The sequence below is a fragment of the Lipotes vexillifer genome, unplaced genomic scaffold, assembly GCF_000442215.2.
Source record: "Lipotes vexillifer unplaced genomic scaffold, Lipotes_vexillifer_v1.1 scaffold382, whole genome shotgun sequence".
NCBI classification, from domain to species: domain Eukaryota; kingdom Metazoa; phylum Chordata; class Mammalia; order Artiodactyla; family Lipotidae; genus Lipotes; species Lipotes vexillifer.
Window position 1 is genome coordinate 3,316,685 of NW_006780611.1, and position 16,252 is coordinate 3,332,936.

Genomic DNA, 16,252 nt, shown 5'->3' on the forward strand with positions numbered 1-16,252 from the left:
TGGTGGTAATCCTTAAAATAGATTGCTTTATTATTAGAAAAATTAATGCTGAAACTGAACTGAAACACAGAGAGAGGCACGTTCAAGTTTGGCCAAAGGATCTGAAAGTGAAGGAAGAGGGTGTTGGTCTTAGTCACTCAGTCGGCAGTTCTAACTCACTTGAGCCTCATTCTAAGAAGAAATCAAAATTATTTAGAGTATGGTTTTATAAAATGTGCAAAACCTAATAAAATGACCTATCCTGATATATTATTGATAAGGATATTCTTGTAAGTGAAAGCTTAAGTCCTTCAAAATTAAAGATATTCCAACCGTTTGCTCTACGTGGCTGCTTGGTTTTTGGAAAGAAAGGTCTTTTTCTTCGCCAATTTCTGAGTGGGTCTGTGGCTGTCAGCGTCCACACTTGGTTGCCTGTCGTGCACACTGGAGTTGCGGGGGGCCCTTGGTTGTGGGTGCAGAGGACGCACCCCTGCCTCGGTGCCCCCTTGGTGTTCAGGTTTGGCAGGCTCTCTTTAACCTCTGCCTGACAGGAAACACTTTTTGATAGATTTGCCAGAAGCGAGTCCTGGCCCTGCCGGTGGCTTGGACGAGTTCTTTGACCTCCAGGCTTCAGTAGAATGAGGATCTGGAAGATCTTCTGTGAGTCCATCTGTCCAGCGAGGGTCATCATATTTACCTTCTGGGTTGTTTGTGAGGATTACACGAGCTTATACATTTAGCACAAAGTGGGCCTCACAAGTGGCAATTATTACTATTACTATTATTATGCCTGGCGTAAAGCCGGCGTACTCATGTGACAAAGCGTGACACATGGAGACCAGAGCTGGACTCGGGTTGGCCAGGCCCTGTGTGAGGTGACCGGTGGGGACACACACAGCTTTGAATGGAACAAGTAAGACCACCCTCAGGGAGATGCCACCTAGTAGGGGGCAGAAAAGTGACTGCAGGCCCGGCTGACACACTGGTGAGGGGGGACCTGGAGGCCTCCCCGAGGAGATGGGGTTTCGGCTGGGAAGCAGAAAGCCCCGGGCCAGTCAGGTGGCCGTGTGTGTGTGTGTATGTGGTGTGTGTATCTGGCGTGTATATATGTGGTGTGTGTGTGTGTGTATCTGGGTGTGTGTATCTGGGTGTGTGTGTGTATCTGGAGTGTGTGCATCTGGGTGTGTATCTGCCGTGTGTGCATCTGGGTGTGTGTGTATGTGTATGTGGCGTGTGTGTGTGTGTATCTGTGTGTGTGTGTGTATCTCTTATGTGTGTGTATGTGGTGTGTGTATCTGGCATGTGTGTATGTGGTGTGTGTGTATGTATCTGGGGTGTGTGTATCTGTGTGTGTGTGGCATGTGTGTGTGTATCTGGGTGTGTGTGTGTATCTCTGGCATGTGTGTATGTGGTGTGTGTGTGCATCTGGGTGTGTGTATCTGGCGTGTGTGTGTGTATCTGCCCTGTGTGCATCTGGGTGTGTGTGTATCTGCCGTGTGTGCATCTGGGTGTGTGTGTGTGTGTATCTGTGTGTGTGTATCTCTGTGTGTGTGTATCTCTGGCATGTGTGTATGTGGTGTGTGTGTGTGCATCTGGGTGTGTGTGTGTATCTGGCGTGTGTGCATCTGGGTGTGTGTGTGTGTCTGGCGTGTGTGTGGGCACGGGGTACCTGGTGTATAGACAGACCGTTCCCAGAAAAGGGAGCAAGGCTGGGAGCTGGCGGCTTGGCTGAGGGACAGAGGTGGTCCCCGAGTGAGTGTGTGGTTACAACATGCTTACTTTACATCCCAAGCAAGTTATTTGTGACCATACATTCCAGTAAAGCCTTATAAATGCTTTACTTCTTTGGAATGTGTCAGGTAAGTTGTAGAATTTATTGTTATCAGTGAATAAAATGACCAAAATGAGCGTCATAGCTGGAGATTTGGGTTTATAAGATGTTTAATTGTATAAAATAAAAATATCAAATAAGTATTCAAATTTTATGTTTTTTTCCTAATTTTATCAAAAGTTTGCCTCTTCTATATTTATCTTTATTTCGAATCTGCTCAGTTTTTATAGCATTGCAGAAGTTGGTGCTACTTAAAATTTCAATTTTAAACTTAAAAAACTCTCCTAAACTATACTTTAATCACACATATCCTAAACTTTAATATTGTACCAAATGCAGTTTAATATCCCAGTTAGGGAAGGAGAGAAGGAAGCAAGCACTTCTCGTGAACAATGTGTGTTTTTGTCCTGCGGCTGTGTTTTCCCCGGGCCCTCTTCGCTACAAACACACTCACCGTCTTCCCTCTCCCGGAAGACGACATTACAGCATTTTAACTCTTTGGACACAAATGGTTCTTTTTCTGTACTAACTTTTCTTTTTACTACTTTTATCTTGGCGGTAATACATGGTGCTCCGTGGAAGGGTAGTCTTGTCATTAATACATAGTATCTCTTTAGTTCTTTGTTTTATGACCAGCATTGCCTTTTGTTTCTCAAAATTTGTAACCTCTGTAGAGGGTAATAAAACAGTTTGTTTCTGTTGGATTCCAAATTGAGTCTTCAAGACCAGAAGTAACTGAAACCACATTAGAACAAGGACAGAGGACAGCCGGGATGGATGTTTTCAGTGTCCCTGTGGTGTGCACCCAGCACAGAGCCTGCTGCCCACTCGAGAGGACCGGGGGAAGGTGTGTGGGGAGCATGCCTGGTGCTGCCTGCTGGGCACCTGGAAGGCGGCACAGAGCACATTTTGTTTGCTCACATGATGAGATTTTCTCTTTTAAATGTTCAAGACCCTTCAGACTGTGACGGGACGCAAGTTCTCAGAGCCTCGTCAGCTTGCCCCTCACATCGTAAGCATCCTTTCCAAGTACCAGCGTGAGTTGCTGCCTCGTGGCACTGGGTCAGTGTGTCCCCGGGATGTGCTTGTAAACTACATGCCCTGTGGGGACCGTGCTGCCTGTGATTAAAACTCTTTGGTGACTTAACGTGCTCAGAGGTGTGGCAACAAATTCTTGGGGGAGTAACCAGTTTGAGAAGACAGGAGAATATTTTTGTGGAAGTTACGTCCAAGCCATCTTGCGGTGGGTTGGTTTTCTTGGTGGTTCTGTGGAGCCCTCCATCACAGCTGGCACACAAGGGTGTGCAGTGAGTCCAGGTGAGGGGGCCCGGGGAAGAGTTAGGAGATGCCGGTCAGAGCTGGATGGGTGGGAGCAGCTGAAGCCACAGTGTGTCCTGCAGAACCCAGAGGGCCTGCTCTGCCAGGACCAAGCTGTGGCACAGGGTGTGCTTGGCCCCTGCCTTCCCCAGCTACACACACACACACACACACACACACACACACACACACACGGATACGCACACAGATACACATAGATACAGATACACATGCACACGGATACACACACAGATAACACACACATGGATACACACAGATACATGTACACAGCTACACACGCCTGGGTACACACAGATACACACATGGATACGCACACAGATACACATAGATACACACATATACACATGCACACGGATACACACACAGCACACATGGATACACACAGATACATGTACACAGCTACACATGCCTGGGTACACACAGATACGCGCACAGATACACACACGGATACACACATGCACACAGATACACACACATGGATACACATACATACACAGATACATGCACACAGATACGCACACACATAGAAACACACACACAGATACACACGGATACACACACGGAGAGCTGGGAGAGAAGCCCCACGGGGCCTGCAGTCAGAGAGGGAGGGCGTGTGTGTTGGCAGGCAGGCAGTGGGGATGTCAGCTGCTGAAGCCGTGGGTTCTGCGTCAGACCCATTGCACCTGCCTCCACTGGTTAAGGTCGTTGTCAGACTTGCGCGTCCTCCAAGCAGTACAGAGCGTAAATAGTAAGATGTTTGCCCGAGGTGTTTTCTGAAACTTGGAATCAGCTCTGTCTGGCTCCAGCTGATCTGGTTGAGACTAGACAGGCCCACCGACCCTCCAGCTGGGCCGCGTCTGTGTCTGCTTGCTGACCTTTTAACATCACGGGGCTGCGAACTTCACCCTCAGGTGGCGCTCAGCGCCCCGTTTCTGACCGTGCAGAGGCCAGTGGCCTCGTTATGCCTGCACATGATGACACACCTTTACCCCATCACCTTCCCCCACGCTCCCCCCACCCCGGGTGCCCTGCTGCTTTGTCCCAAAACACCCCAGCCCCTGGCCTTTGGGGAGGCGCACCCGAGGCTTGTTCTCCTGCCTCCTCGCGTGGCTGCCTTGGAAGTAAACCTTTGTGTGCCACTGACCTCGGCGTATCCGCGTTTGGCTTGCTGCGTGTCTGGCAGGACGAGCGTGGTTCGGTAACGGTGGCACTTAGGACGCTTGGTGTGTTCCATTGTTCTCTCGAATCTTGGGGATCCCACAGTGGCAGGGCTTGTAAGCCCGAGACCCTCTGTGACGCAGAGTGGGCACTGACAGCCTGGGAGGGTCACTGAATCCGAGCGGCGCCTGAAACCTGGAGCTTGGGCCGGGGGCTCCTGCTTGGCTTGGGGGGGCCTCGGGAATCTTCTGCCTCTCGTGTGATCTTACCCCAGCGTGAAGGGAGGTGGAAGGAGCCCCAGTCCTCTTCCCCCAGCTCAGTCCCAGAGAGGATGGAGGGCTGGCTCCTGGTCGGGGACGGCCACCATCAGCCCGATCTGCCGTGGGGGTGCCCAGTGCTCTGTTTGTCCCCGGGGTAGCCACTGCCCCAGGTGGACTCCCTTTTTCATCTCAGGAATGTTAAAAAAATCACCCAGAAAAAGTCACTTTGGTTTAGTAATTTAGTATAGCAGAGAGGATTTTATAAATGCTGCCAGTGAGACTGTGATGTTCCTGCAAGGCAGTTTATAATTTGGCTGGACTTTGGTTGAAAATCTCCAAGTTCTGTTGTCAGCATGTATATGTATGTGGGGTTTACTATCCAGCAGTTAAAACAAATACTTGTTTGATCAGGGCAGGTGTAGGCGTGGGAGTTAGAATGAGATCAAGTGGGGGGCAGGGGCCCCTGCATGGAGGTAGCCACCCCCTTCCCCGCCGGCTTTGCCAGGAAGGTGGGCAGGGGTGGAAGGGGGGCAGGGGAGGAAGGGCACGGGCAGCCGCGTTCCCAGCCTGGGGTGTTGAATTAACCCGCGTGCTGAGTGGCAGCGGGTAGACACTGAAAGGTCCAGGCAGAGCAGAGCCATGTTCACACTTGTCTGTGGCTCAGTTGGGAGAATGAACCCCAGCAGGACGGCTGGCAGCCACCCGAGTTGGAGCGGAGCCTGGCTTGCTGGGCACGCGAGCCTGTGGACAGAGCACCCTTCACTGGGCTGGGGGATGCAGGAGGGGGGGGGGGGGAGTAGAAGAGATGGGTTTAGATGTAGACGCTTGGGTGTGAGGCACCTGTGGGACGTGGACGTGACTGGCCAGGTGCAATCCTGGGGCTCTGTGAAGTAGAAGAGATGGGTTTAGATGTAGACGCTTGGGTGTGAGGCACCTGTGGGACGTGGACGTGACTGGCCAGGTGCAATCCTGGGGCTCTGTGACGCGGGCGTGGTCAGGGTCAACAGGACAGGTGTCCGCCTGTCCCCCGTGGCCCCAGGCCTGGGCTCAGTTTGCCCCCTGCTCTCTGTGTAGAGAAGCGTTGCTAAGGGTTCGCACGAACCCTGTGGGCACGAGCTGGTGGCTCTCAGTCGGCGCCCCTGCCTTCGGGAGACGTTGGCCAATGTCTAGCATGTTGGGAGGGGAGGCGCCGGCATCAGTGGATGGAGCCCGGGCGTGCTGCTCAAACCCTACGTGACGGGCCGGCCCACCGCAGAGGTGCGGACTTGGGGGCCTGGGTCAGGGAGGCTCCCAGGGGGTCGGGCGGCTTTCGAGTCCTCCTCTGCTTCAGAGGTCCCCGCCTACCCCAGAACATTTTGCTCGGAAGTTTGCTTCAAAGGGGTTGTTGGGTTGTTACTTTACAAAGAGAGAGGGGACGCCCGTGAGCCGTGGGCACTGATCCTCCGACAGGGCCACCCACAGCCAGCCCAGTGGCCCCGAGGAGGGTGCAGATCACGAGGGCAACTCCAGAGGGTGGCCGGAGCAGCTTGGGCAGCGGGACGTGCCTTCTGTGTGCAGAGACTGGCCCGAATCAGGTGGGGCGGCCAGGCTGTGGGGTGAGGCGGCCAGCCGTGCTCTGGGCCCCTTCATCTGCCAGTGAGTTCTGTCCGCATGCGTTGCCGGCATTAATTTGGCCACCAGCCAGGTTCAGTTTGGTCTGGAAGTAACTCTACCGCGTCTCCTCTCATCACACGATCTTTTACAGGAGACTTTGACTTTTTATCTAATCCCATATGCAGTGCAGGATTATGCAAAATGCAAGCAAAGGGAGAGAAATGCTAATACTATGCAGAAAACGAAAGTGACCCCCAAGTTCCCACCATCAACTCTGTGCAAGATGCTCCTCTAAGAACATCTATTTATACATCCATGAATTTATAATTTATACCTGGTGTGTTCACAAGACGTGCACTGCTGTGCTGGGAAGCCTCTCCGTGCCAGCACGGGTAGGTTGACCAGGGGACTACAGTGTCACTCTCGCCTTAGGGGACAGCCTGTGGCCTCCACTGTGGCCTGGGATCGATTCTTCCACAAGACTAGAGATTGATTCTAGTCGCAAGACTAGAGATTGCTAATTTATAGACTCTTTCTGCGGGTTACCCTGTGAGTCATCCATAACTCTTCAGGAACTCTCTGATTCTCGATGTCTCCTAGCTAGACATAAGGGTTTTGCAGAACAGGGTGTAACACTGACCGGCAAATGTGAAGGGACACACGGCAGGGTGCAAAGGAATGTGGCTTCGGAGGCCGAAAGGAACCTGTCTCGTGCTGGACCCCTCTCACCCTGATTGGGTAGCTTCCAAAACCCCTCCCAGTTTGACACGATGAGCCCTGTGTGTTGTCGTGAAGTTCAGGCTGAGCTCCTGGCCCAGCAGACGGAGGGGCCGTTGGAGGCGGTCACTCGCCGAGTCCTGCTTTGGAGGTCCCCGCCCCAGGCACAGACTCACCCACGACGGCCTCCGGCCAGACCCCAGGATTCTGTTGGTGTCATTCCTCAATCGACTAGGGATTCAGATAGTGTTGATGTTTTTGTCACGTCCCCACGGATCTCTGTGCCTTTTTCGAGAAAATAATTGTGTATCACCACATCTGTTACATGTAACAGCAGTGCGCGTGTAAAATAGTATATCCTCCTTACCTATTTTTGTTTGTTTTTCTTCTCACCCAAGCAGCAGATAAAGATTTGGGTGAGCTGAATGTAGCAGAAGGTGGGGAGAGCTATACTGCAGGTTTCATAGCCAACCTGGGGCCAAACCAGGAACTGCCATGCTCGTCTGTGTAAAGGCAGATGGTGACTCCCACCAGCCATTACCGGTGGGCTTTGAGAACTCAGCCTGTCCACACTGGGGGCTTGTCTTCCAACTTCTCCACTTCCCAGTTCCTGTGCTGGCCTCCGAGGGATCTTTCTGGGCCCCACTTGCCGTTACAAGCTGTCACCTCACGTTTCCCACAGCTGTTTGTGTGTCCAGCCTTACCTGGAGGCCTTACCTGGTGGCATCTGCAGGCCCACAGTTATGTCTGGGTTTCCCATGGTAGAGGATGTCCTGTGCTGTCATCCCTACGTCCACCCAAGTCTCCCCTTTCTCCTCCTGCATCCTAGTGGATGGTTGGACCCACCAGGCCTTTCTAGAGCCCCCTACCCGCCCCCGCCCCCGCCCTGCCTTGGTGTGGCCCTGACTCACCTGCACACTCTGTGGGCCTGGGTCTGTTATGTGCGTCTTTCCCACTTGATTTCTGAGCCAGACTGAACACAGGCACTGGGTCTTGAACATCTTTCCCCAAATTTAATACAGGAGCTGGCCTGGAAAATTCACAGCCTCCATTTGGTGACTGTGGATAAGGCATCCCATCTTCTGATGACATAGAGTTTCCCAAACTTATTTAGCTCTGAATTTTAAAATTACGTATAACTTGTCCTCTTCCTTTTGGATGTCTGATGAATTTTAAAGCAGAATGTTTCCCAGCGCTTTGGAGTGGCATTCCTTGTGTTCACGTGAATTCCGTGAACCCTTTTGACGTGAGAATGTGGTGTTTTTACAGATGCCTGCTCTGTGCCTATTTCCGAGATCATCACCGTTGAAGAAACGGACATTAATGGGAAACACTACACCAGTGGAAAATGGCAGAAAATGGGAAAGCCTTATGCTTTCACAGGTAATGTGGCCTGAATGTTCCTCAGTAATTTCATGCAGGTTACATGAAAGGGAACGTTTTTTGTCACTTGTTTAACCAACTCATTGTGTCCTTGGTTTACCTTTATAGAAAGGTCCTTATATCATTTTTTCCAAGCTCTACTTTTATTTATTTTTTATTTATTTTCGGCTGCGTTGAGTCTTCGTTGCTGCACTCGGGCTTTCTCTAGTTGCGGTGCGCGGGCTTCTCACTGTGGTAGCTTCTCTTGTTGCAGAGCACAGGCTCTCGGCGCGTGGGCTTCAGCAGTTGTGGCACGCGGGCTCAGTAGTTGTGGTTCGCGGGCTCTAGAGCGCAAGCTCAGTAGTTGTGGCACACGGGCTTAGTTGCTCCGCAGCATGTGGGATCTTCCCGGACCAGGGCTCGAACCCGCGTTCCCTGCAATGGCAGGCGGATTCTTAACCACTGCGCCACCAGGGAAGTCCCAAGCTCTACTTTTAATATTCATTTTTTTCTTGTTTTTTTTACGTGGGTTAAAAGAACTGAGAAATAGGATCTTTTCCCTAATATACCTTGGAAGTTACTAGTCAGAAGGAAAGGGGACCATTGGGGCATTTTGAGTGTGAACCTGGGGTTAGTGTGAGGGGAGTGTGTTCCCCGGTCCGCAGGGCCGCAGGCTCACGGCGTGTGTTCTCTGTGCAGTGCATCGTGTGAGGAGGGCCCGGCAGCACCGCTGGAGGTGGGCACAGGTGACCTTCTGGTGTCCTGAGGAGCAGCTGTGCCACCTGTGGTTGCAGACCCTCAGGGAGCTACTGGAGAAGCTGAGTACGTGCGTGGTTTGTATTCGGCACAGCTGTCTGTAACCAAGGTGGATGTGATGAGTCGCTGTGGCTTTTGAACGCTTTACTGATTAGAGGACCACGTGGTGTGGTGCCCAGAGCCTGGCCCCCAGGGCGCTGGCACCTGCACTGACAGCCGCGAGGCTTGGGGCAGGCCCCTTGGCTCTCTGGGCCTGGGTTTCTTTTCCTGGAAAATGGGGTGATAATGCCTGCACTCGCGGTGAATGGAGGATTAAACCAGGTGCCTGGGGAAGGCATCTCTGTCCCCCTGGGGTGTGTCTGAACATCTGAGCTGTGAGTTATTGCCGTGCAGCCAGAATCTGTCTGTCACACTTAACGGTAGGTGTCAACTCATTTTGTATCTGGGACGCTATTTCATGTTGTTTGGGTATAATCTTTTTTTTTTTTTTTTTAATTGAAGTGTAGTTGATTTACAATGTTGTGTTAAATTCTGCTGTACAGCAAAGTGATTCAGTTATACATATACTCTTTTCCATTGTGGTTTATCACAGGATATTGAATATAGTTCCCTGTGCTATACAGCAGGACCTTGTTGTCTATCCATCCTGTATACAGTAGTTTGCCTCTGCTAATCTGTTTGGATATAATCTTAATACACAGCCTTGACAACTCAATGCAGGCTTCAGCCATAGGAAAGAAAGAGCATGTGCTTAGGTTGGTTTTATATCTTTTAAAATTAATTTGGCCTCTAGATTAAAAAAGGTGAATTAGAATTTGTTTGAAGAAGGTACTTCCCACACAGCAGCTTCAGAGAGACTTCCCGGCTTGGAAAAGCACGTGTTTGGCTTAGCATCTGGGCGGCGGGACTTGGATTCTGCGTTTCGCCATCTGATCCTGTGGGACGGGATGGGGTGTTTGGTCCCCCGCCGTCCATCCGACCAGTGTGTCCTGACCTTTCCTTCCATCTCAGGTCGCTGGCGCTCTGTCCTCTGCTTGTCCGCTGGACTTCTGAGCGAGTCTGGCTGGGAGGTTGCCTCAGTTCCTCTGCCGCCACCTCCCCGCTTATCCTCACCTGCTCTCTCCCCTCTGTCCTCCAGTGGTTTTCATGAGACTTTGAGTCTTTGGATCGGGATGATTCTGGAGGTTCAGACTCCAAGAGGAAGCCCTCTGAACCTGCCCCCCACTGAATAATGGGACTTTTTTCACAGAAAAACCTATACAGTCGTGCATCTGCTATAATCTACTTGTATCTAAAAATATTCTGTAATTCAGTTTTTTCAGCTGCTCTGTCACTTTGTGTTACTACTGAACGTTTAATTGAGGTATAACTAGACACAAAGAAGTTCTCACACACTGAGCGCCCTCGGGTAACCAGCACACAGATCGGGAGACAACGCTGCCAGCCCTCTGGGGCCCCAGGGCCCCTGCCATCGCTGCCCAAAGGTGACGATCACCTGACTGCAAACACCTGGGTTCGTTTTGTACTCATGTGGTCAGATGACAGCCGACACTCCTGTGTCTGGCCCTCTGGCAGCTTGTCGTCACGTGCGGGGCAGGTGGCCCGTGCTCTGGGCTGCGTGGTGTTCCAGGGGATGAGTGTCTGGCCGTTTATGCAGCCCTTTTACCGTTGATGGCCGCTGGATGGCCTCCTGACGTGGCCGTCGTGAGCAGAGCTGTTCTGAACACTCCCGCACGCGTCTCCTGGTGCACGCGTGGCACTGGACTTGCTGGGCTGGTGGCGTGTTTGAGCCTCAGTGCATGCGGCCACACTGCCTTCCAAACTGGAGGTCCCGGGGCCACGCCCACGAACAGGGGACCGGAGCTCTGCTGGTCCCACCCCTTAACCATAACCACACCTTAAAAATGGTAGTTACTCTGGTGGGTGTCAGTCGTCTTGCATTATGGTTTTCATTGGCATTTCCCTGATAGGAATGCATTTCTCAACTTCACTGGCTCTGTGTGTGGGCCATTTGGAGATCCTCTTTTGTGAGGTGTCTGTCCAAGTCTTTTACCCATCTTTCTGTTGGGTTGTCTGTCTGTCTAAATGATGTGTAGAAATTCTTTACATATTGTAGATTTGAATCTTGCATTGCATTTTTGAATTACAGATACCGTCTCCCACTGGATGGCTTGTGTTTTCACTCTCTTCATTCCATTCTTTTGATGGACATTCTTAATATTTACGTAGCTCTGTTTATCTTTTTTAAAAGCTCTGTGGCTAGTTTGTGTCCTATTTAGGACAGCTTTTCTGCTGCAAGACCACGAAGATGGTTTCTTCTCAAAGCTTTGTTCTACCTCTTGCTTTGGGAGCTACAGTCCCTTTGGAAGTGATGTGTGTATGCAGTGTGAAGTAAGCGGTCACGGTTCACGTTCCTTAAATACAGATATACCTGCTTCACCCCACGCCACCTATGGGAAAGCTTGTCCTTTCCCCACCGCACTGTGGTGCTATTATTTTGTTTTTTATTTATTTTTGGCTCACATGTAGACATTTAATTGGATCTTATATTTCACCTTGCATCCAATGACCTTGCTAAGTTCATTGATTAGTTTTAATAGTTTGATGATTCTTTTTGTCAGCTGTGAATAATGACTATTCTGTTTTTTCTGTCTCAGTTCCTATGTCTTTTTCTTTCTCTTTCTTACCCTTTTGCCCTGGTTTGGACCCTCCAGTGCAGCGGGGAGGGTCTTCGTCCTGATCTTGGGGGAAACTTTTCAACATCCCACTGTCGAAAATGATGTTTCTTAGGTTTTTTTTTTTTTTTTTGGCCACGCTGCGTGGTATGCGGGGATCGAACCACGTGCCCCCTGCAGTGGGGGCAGAGTGTTAACCACTGGGCCGCCAGGGAAACCCCAGGTTTTTTTAAGTAAGTTTTTAAAGTCCAGATTAAGGAAGTTCCTTTCCAATCCTAGTTTTCTGAGAATTTTTTAAAATCATCATTGGATGTGTAATTTGATAAGTGCTTTTTCTGCATCTATGGAGATGATTTTCTTCTTTTTGAGTTAACGTGTTGAAAAACATTGGTTTCTCCTTGTGTTTTGCATACAAGCCTTTGTATTCCTGGAATAAATCCTACTTGGTAATGACGTATTGCCCTTTTTGTGCATTTCTGTATTTGACTTGATGATATTTTGTTTAGGATTTTCTCACCTAGGCTCAGGGGAGAAATAGACCTATGAGTTTCCTTTCTGTAAATGTGCTTGTCTGGTTTTGCTGTCAAGCTTACCATGGTCATGTACACAGCGTTGAGAAGAGTGCTTCTTTCTTTTCTGTCGTGTGGAAGAATTTTTATAATGTGGAGGCTACTTTTCCCCTTAAATATTTGGAAGCATTAAGTGGTGAAACTATCTGGGGTTTTCTTTGTGGGAAGGCTTTTATTAATGGCTTCAGTTTCTTTATTAGATAGCAGACTATTCAGATTTTCTATTTATTTTGTCACTTTTGGTAAATTGTATTTTTTGAGAAATGTGTCTCTTACATAAAAACTTACAAATTTCTTGGCATAAGTTTAATAAATCCTTTCACCTTCCTTGTAATATTTGTAGGTTCTGAAACAACGTCCTTTCTCATTCCTGATATTGTTAATTTCTATTTTTTCCCTTTTTCTTTTTATCAGTTTTATTTAGGGACTTATCAATTTTATGAATCTTTTCAAAGCATAGACTTTTGGCTTTGATTTTTCTCTATTGTGTATTGCCTTCAATATTTTATTAGGAAGATTTTCAAACATACAGAAAAATTGAAAAAATTCTACCGTAGACATTCATACACCCACCACCTACATTCTGCAGTTGTTAACGTTTTGCTGGTTTTGCTTTGTCTGTGTCTCTCTGCCCATCCATTAGTTAATGGTACGTTTGCTGTGTTTCCCAGTAAGTGACAGACGTCAGGGCATGACCCTTCAGACACTTCAGCACGCGTGTCATTACCTAGAGATCAGTATTTGTTTTCAGTTCGGAGGTAGAATTTACATATGGTGAAATGGACAAATGGTAAGTGTAAATCAATGAGTTTTGAAGCATACGTGTACCCATGTAACCCAGACACTGTAAGACTTAGCACCACCCCAGTTTCCTCATGACCCTCCCCTGCCAGTCCAGAGACGACCACGAGTCTGATTGTTTCTTTTCGTCATTGTTGCCACATGTCAGTTCTGCCACATAAATGGAATCATGTAAAAGGGGCTGTTTTGTGTAATTCTTCCATCTCTCAGCATCATGCTTTTGGTATTTATTCACATTGGTTAAGTGTCATCAGTGGGCTGTTCCTTTCCGTTGCTGAACGATACTCCTTCGGTCACATTCTGTGTATCCAGCCGTCAGTTGGTGGACACCTGGTGGGTCTCCACTTTTTGGCTGCTGCGAATGGTGCCGTTGTGAGCGTTCATGTGTGGGATTCTGTGTGGACCCAGGGCTTCGGTTTTCTTGCTACCTTTATTGATTTGTTGGTTAAATTTGGTTTTTAAGTATCAGAATCTACTTGAACCGACCCAAGCAGAAATGTGGAGGTTGCTATAAGAAAATAGGGTGTTTCAGGAGACCTGGGTGTTGGCGGTTAGCCGGGCCTCTGGAAGGGACACCCTGCCGTCCTTCCGTCTCTCCGTCCATCTCCAGATTGAGCGTTCCCTGTGCCTGTCCGTCCGTCTTTCTCTCCCAGCGCTCCGTGCTGTATATCTATTTCTCTCATTTTCTGCAGACTCACGTTCCTCTACATGAGGAAGAATGAGGCCGGTGCTCCCAGCATTTACACCCTGTAAGGCTCCCTCCTCATCAGGAGAGAGCGTCCTTCTCTGCCAGGATTCCGAATCCCCGGGGCTGCCAGGCCCCTGGCCGACGTGCAGAGCACCTGCCTGATCGCACAAGCTGTGCTTTTTCTCTTTTCAGAGATTAGGAAACTCTTGAGCACCGTTCTTTACCTTAAAGATGCTTTTTGTCAGATAATACCAAGTGGAGCTCTAGAGCCGTCGTGGTTTGATCTTGTTCGTAACACAGTTCCTCATTTTGACCACTTACATTCGTCGTGACTTATGCGGTGTTGCTGTTTTGCAGCATCTAGACCAAAGCACTTACTGGTGTTCATCAATCCGTTTGGAGGGAAAGGACAAGGCAAGCGGATCTATGAGAGAAAAGTGGCGCCGCTGTTTACACTGGCCTCCATCACCACCGAGATCATCGGTAAGGCGCACAATCTCTGTGGAAGTAAATTTGAGAATGGCTCAGATATGGTCACCACGGAACATTCTTATTGCATCAAGATTTTTTTTTTTTCTGGGGCCGTGCTTCGCAGCTTTGCAGGATCCATAGTTCCCCGGCCAGGGATTGAACCCGGGCCCCAGCAGTGAAAGCTCAGAGTCCCAACCCCTGGACCGGCAGGGAATTCCCTGTTTAAGATTATTTCAACAACCTGAAATGTTGGGTTTTTTGGCATACCAGAATGAGAAGAATACAAAGTAAAGAACGTAGACCGTTCTAGCCAAGAATTAGCATATAAAGCACTCAGGAAAAACACTAGGGATAAAAGGACAAAGATTATGGACAGAAAATTCTTGCAAGAGATACAAGCAATTAGTAAGGCTTAGAAATCATTTCACCAGTAAGTGGTATTTTTAAGAAGCACGAGGGGCTTCTCTGGTGGCGCAGTGGTTGAGAGTCCGCCTGCCGATGCAGGGGACACGGGTTCCTGCCCCAGTCCGGGAAGATCCCACGTGCCGCGGAGCGGCTGGGCCCGTGAGCCATGGCCGCTGGGCCTGCGCGTCCGGAGCCTGTGCTCCCCAACCTGAGAGGCCACAACAATGAGAGGCCCACGTACCGCAAAAAAAAAAGAAACACGATGCAGTGCCACGATTGCGGTACCGAGTTTCAGAGCAGGTTCTAGATGCTGGGAGGGTGTAGGGAGACGGTTTCTCCCTTCAGAGATTTGAGGGTTTTGTGTAAACTTATTAAAGGGCCACTTGGCAGTGCGGGTCAAGAGCCTCAAAAAGGAGGGGATTTTTATCCAATCTTACAGTTTTCTAAACTTTCCTGAGAAAGCCATCACCTGTACACAGAGGGCAAGGTACACAGGTGTCTGTTGCCTCATTTTTATAAAAGCAAAACACCGGGAGCCACTTCTACCCCGGAACAGGAAGCATAAAGATAAAATTGTGGTGAATCTGAAGGAATAGTATGTAGCTCTTTAAAATGGTCTTTACAAGGAATTTTTAATGATGAAAAAGGGATTGTGATAAGATGTCGGGAAAACAAGGGCACAAAATTGTGTGTTCAAGTGAATTTCAAGAGAGTTTTTGTTGGGACTTCCCTGGTGGTCCAGTGGCTAAGACTGTGCGCTCCCAATGCAGGGGGCCTGGGTTCGATCCCTGGTCAGGGAACTAGATCCCACATGCTGCAACTAAAGATCCGCGTGCCACAAATGAAGATCCTGCACGCGGAAACGAGGATCCCACATGCCGCAACTAAGACCCGGTGTGCCCAAATAAAAAAATTAATAATTTTTTTTTTTTTTAAAGAGCCTTTTTGTTACAGTGAGTATACAGACTATGGACTAACATTTTCTTTCTTCTACATTTTGGTATATTCTATAATTTTCCGAGTCCCTTGGATAATAAGGGAAAACTATAAAATAGAAGATGTAATCTCTTCCAAAAAAAGTTATTATTTGTTGGCAATTAAATGCCAAGAATGTGGGACTTCCCTGGTGGTGCAGTGGTTGAGAATCTGCCTGCCAGTGCAGGGGACACAGGTTCGAGCCCTGGTCCTGGAAGATCCCACATGCCTCGGAGCAAATAAGCCCGTGCGCCACAACTACTGAGCCTGCGCTCTAGAGCCCGTGAGCCGCAACTACTGAAGCCTGTGTGCCTAGAACCCGTGCTCCACAACGAGAGAAGCCACCACAACGAGAAGCCCGCGCACCGCAACGAAGAGTAGCCCCTGCTCGCCGCTACTAGAGAAAGCCCGCGCGCAGTAACAAAGACGCAACACAGCCAAAAATAAATAAATAAATAATTTTTTTTTAAATGCCAAGAATGTGATGTTCTACCCAGTAGAGTATATTCTGAGAGGTCCTGTTCCCCTGAGGTCAGCATCCCTGTCCATGAAAGGAATCTGGGTAAGATTGAAGGAGGGATTTCTTACAGGAAACCCTCCTGAAGATTTTATAGGACCTCATTTTAAAAGCATGGTTTACTTGCCTTTTTTTTTTTTTTTTTTTTTTTTTTGGG

At 49.1% G+C, this 16,252-nt stretch overlaps 1 protein-coding gene across 1 annotated transcript in view; it reads left to right on the forward strand.

Annotated features, from left to right (window-relative positions):
* Positions 1–16,252, forward strand: part of CERK (ceramide kinase) — a 35,734-nt gene that overhangs the window by 1,320 nt on the left and 18,162 nt on the right. The window contains exons 3-5 of the mRNA XM_007454086.1: positions 8,146–8,259; positions 8,938–9,060; positions 14,085–14,210. Coding sequence (XP_007454148.1) covers positions 8,146–8,259; positions 8,938–9,060; positions 14,085–14,210 — 363 coding nt within the window. The remainder of the gene's footprint in view (positions 1–8,145; positions 8,260–8,937; positions 9,061–14,084; positions 14,211–16,252) is intronic.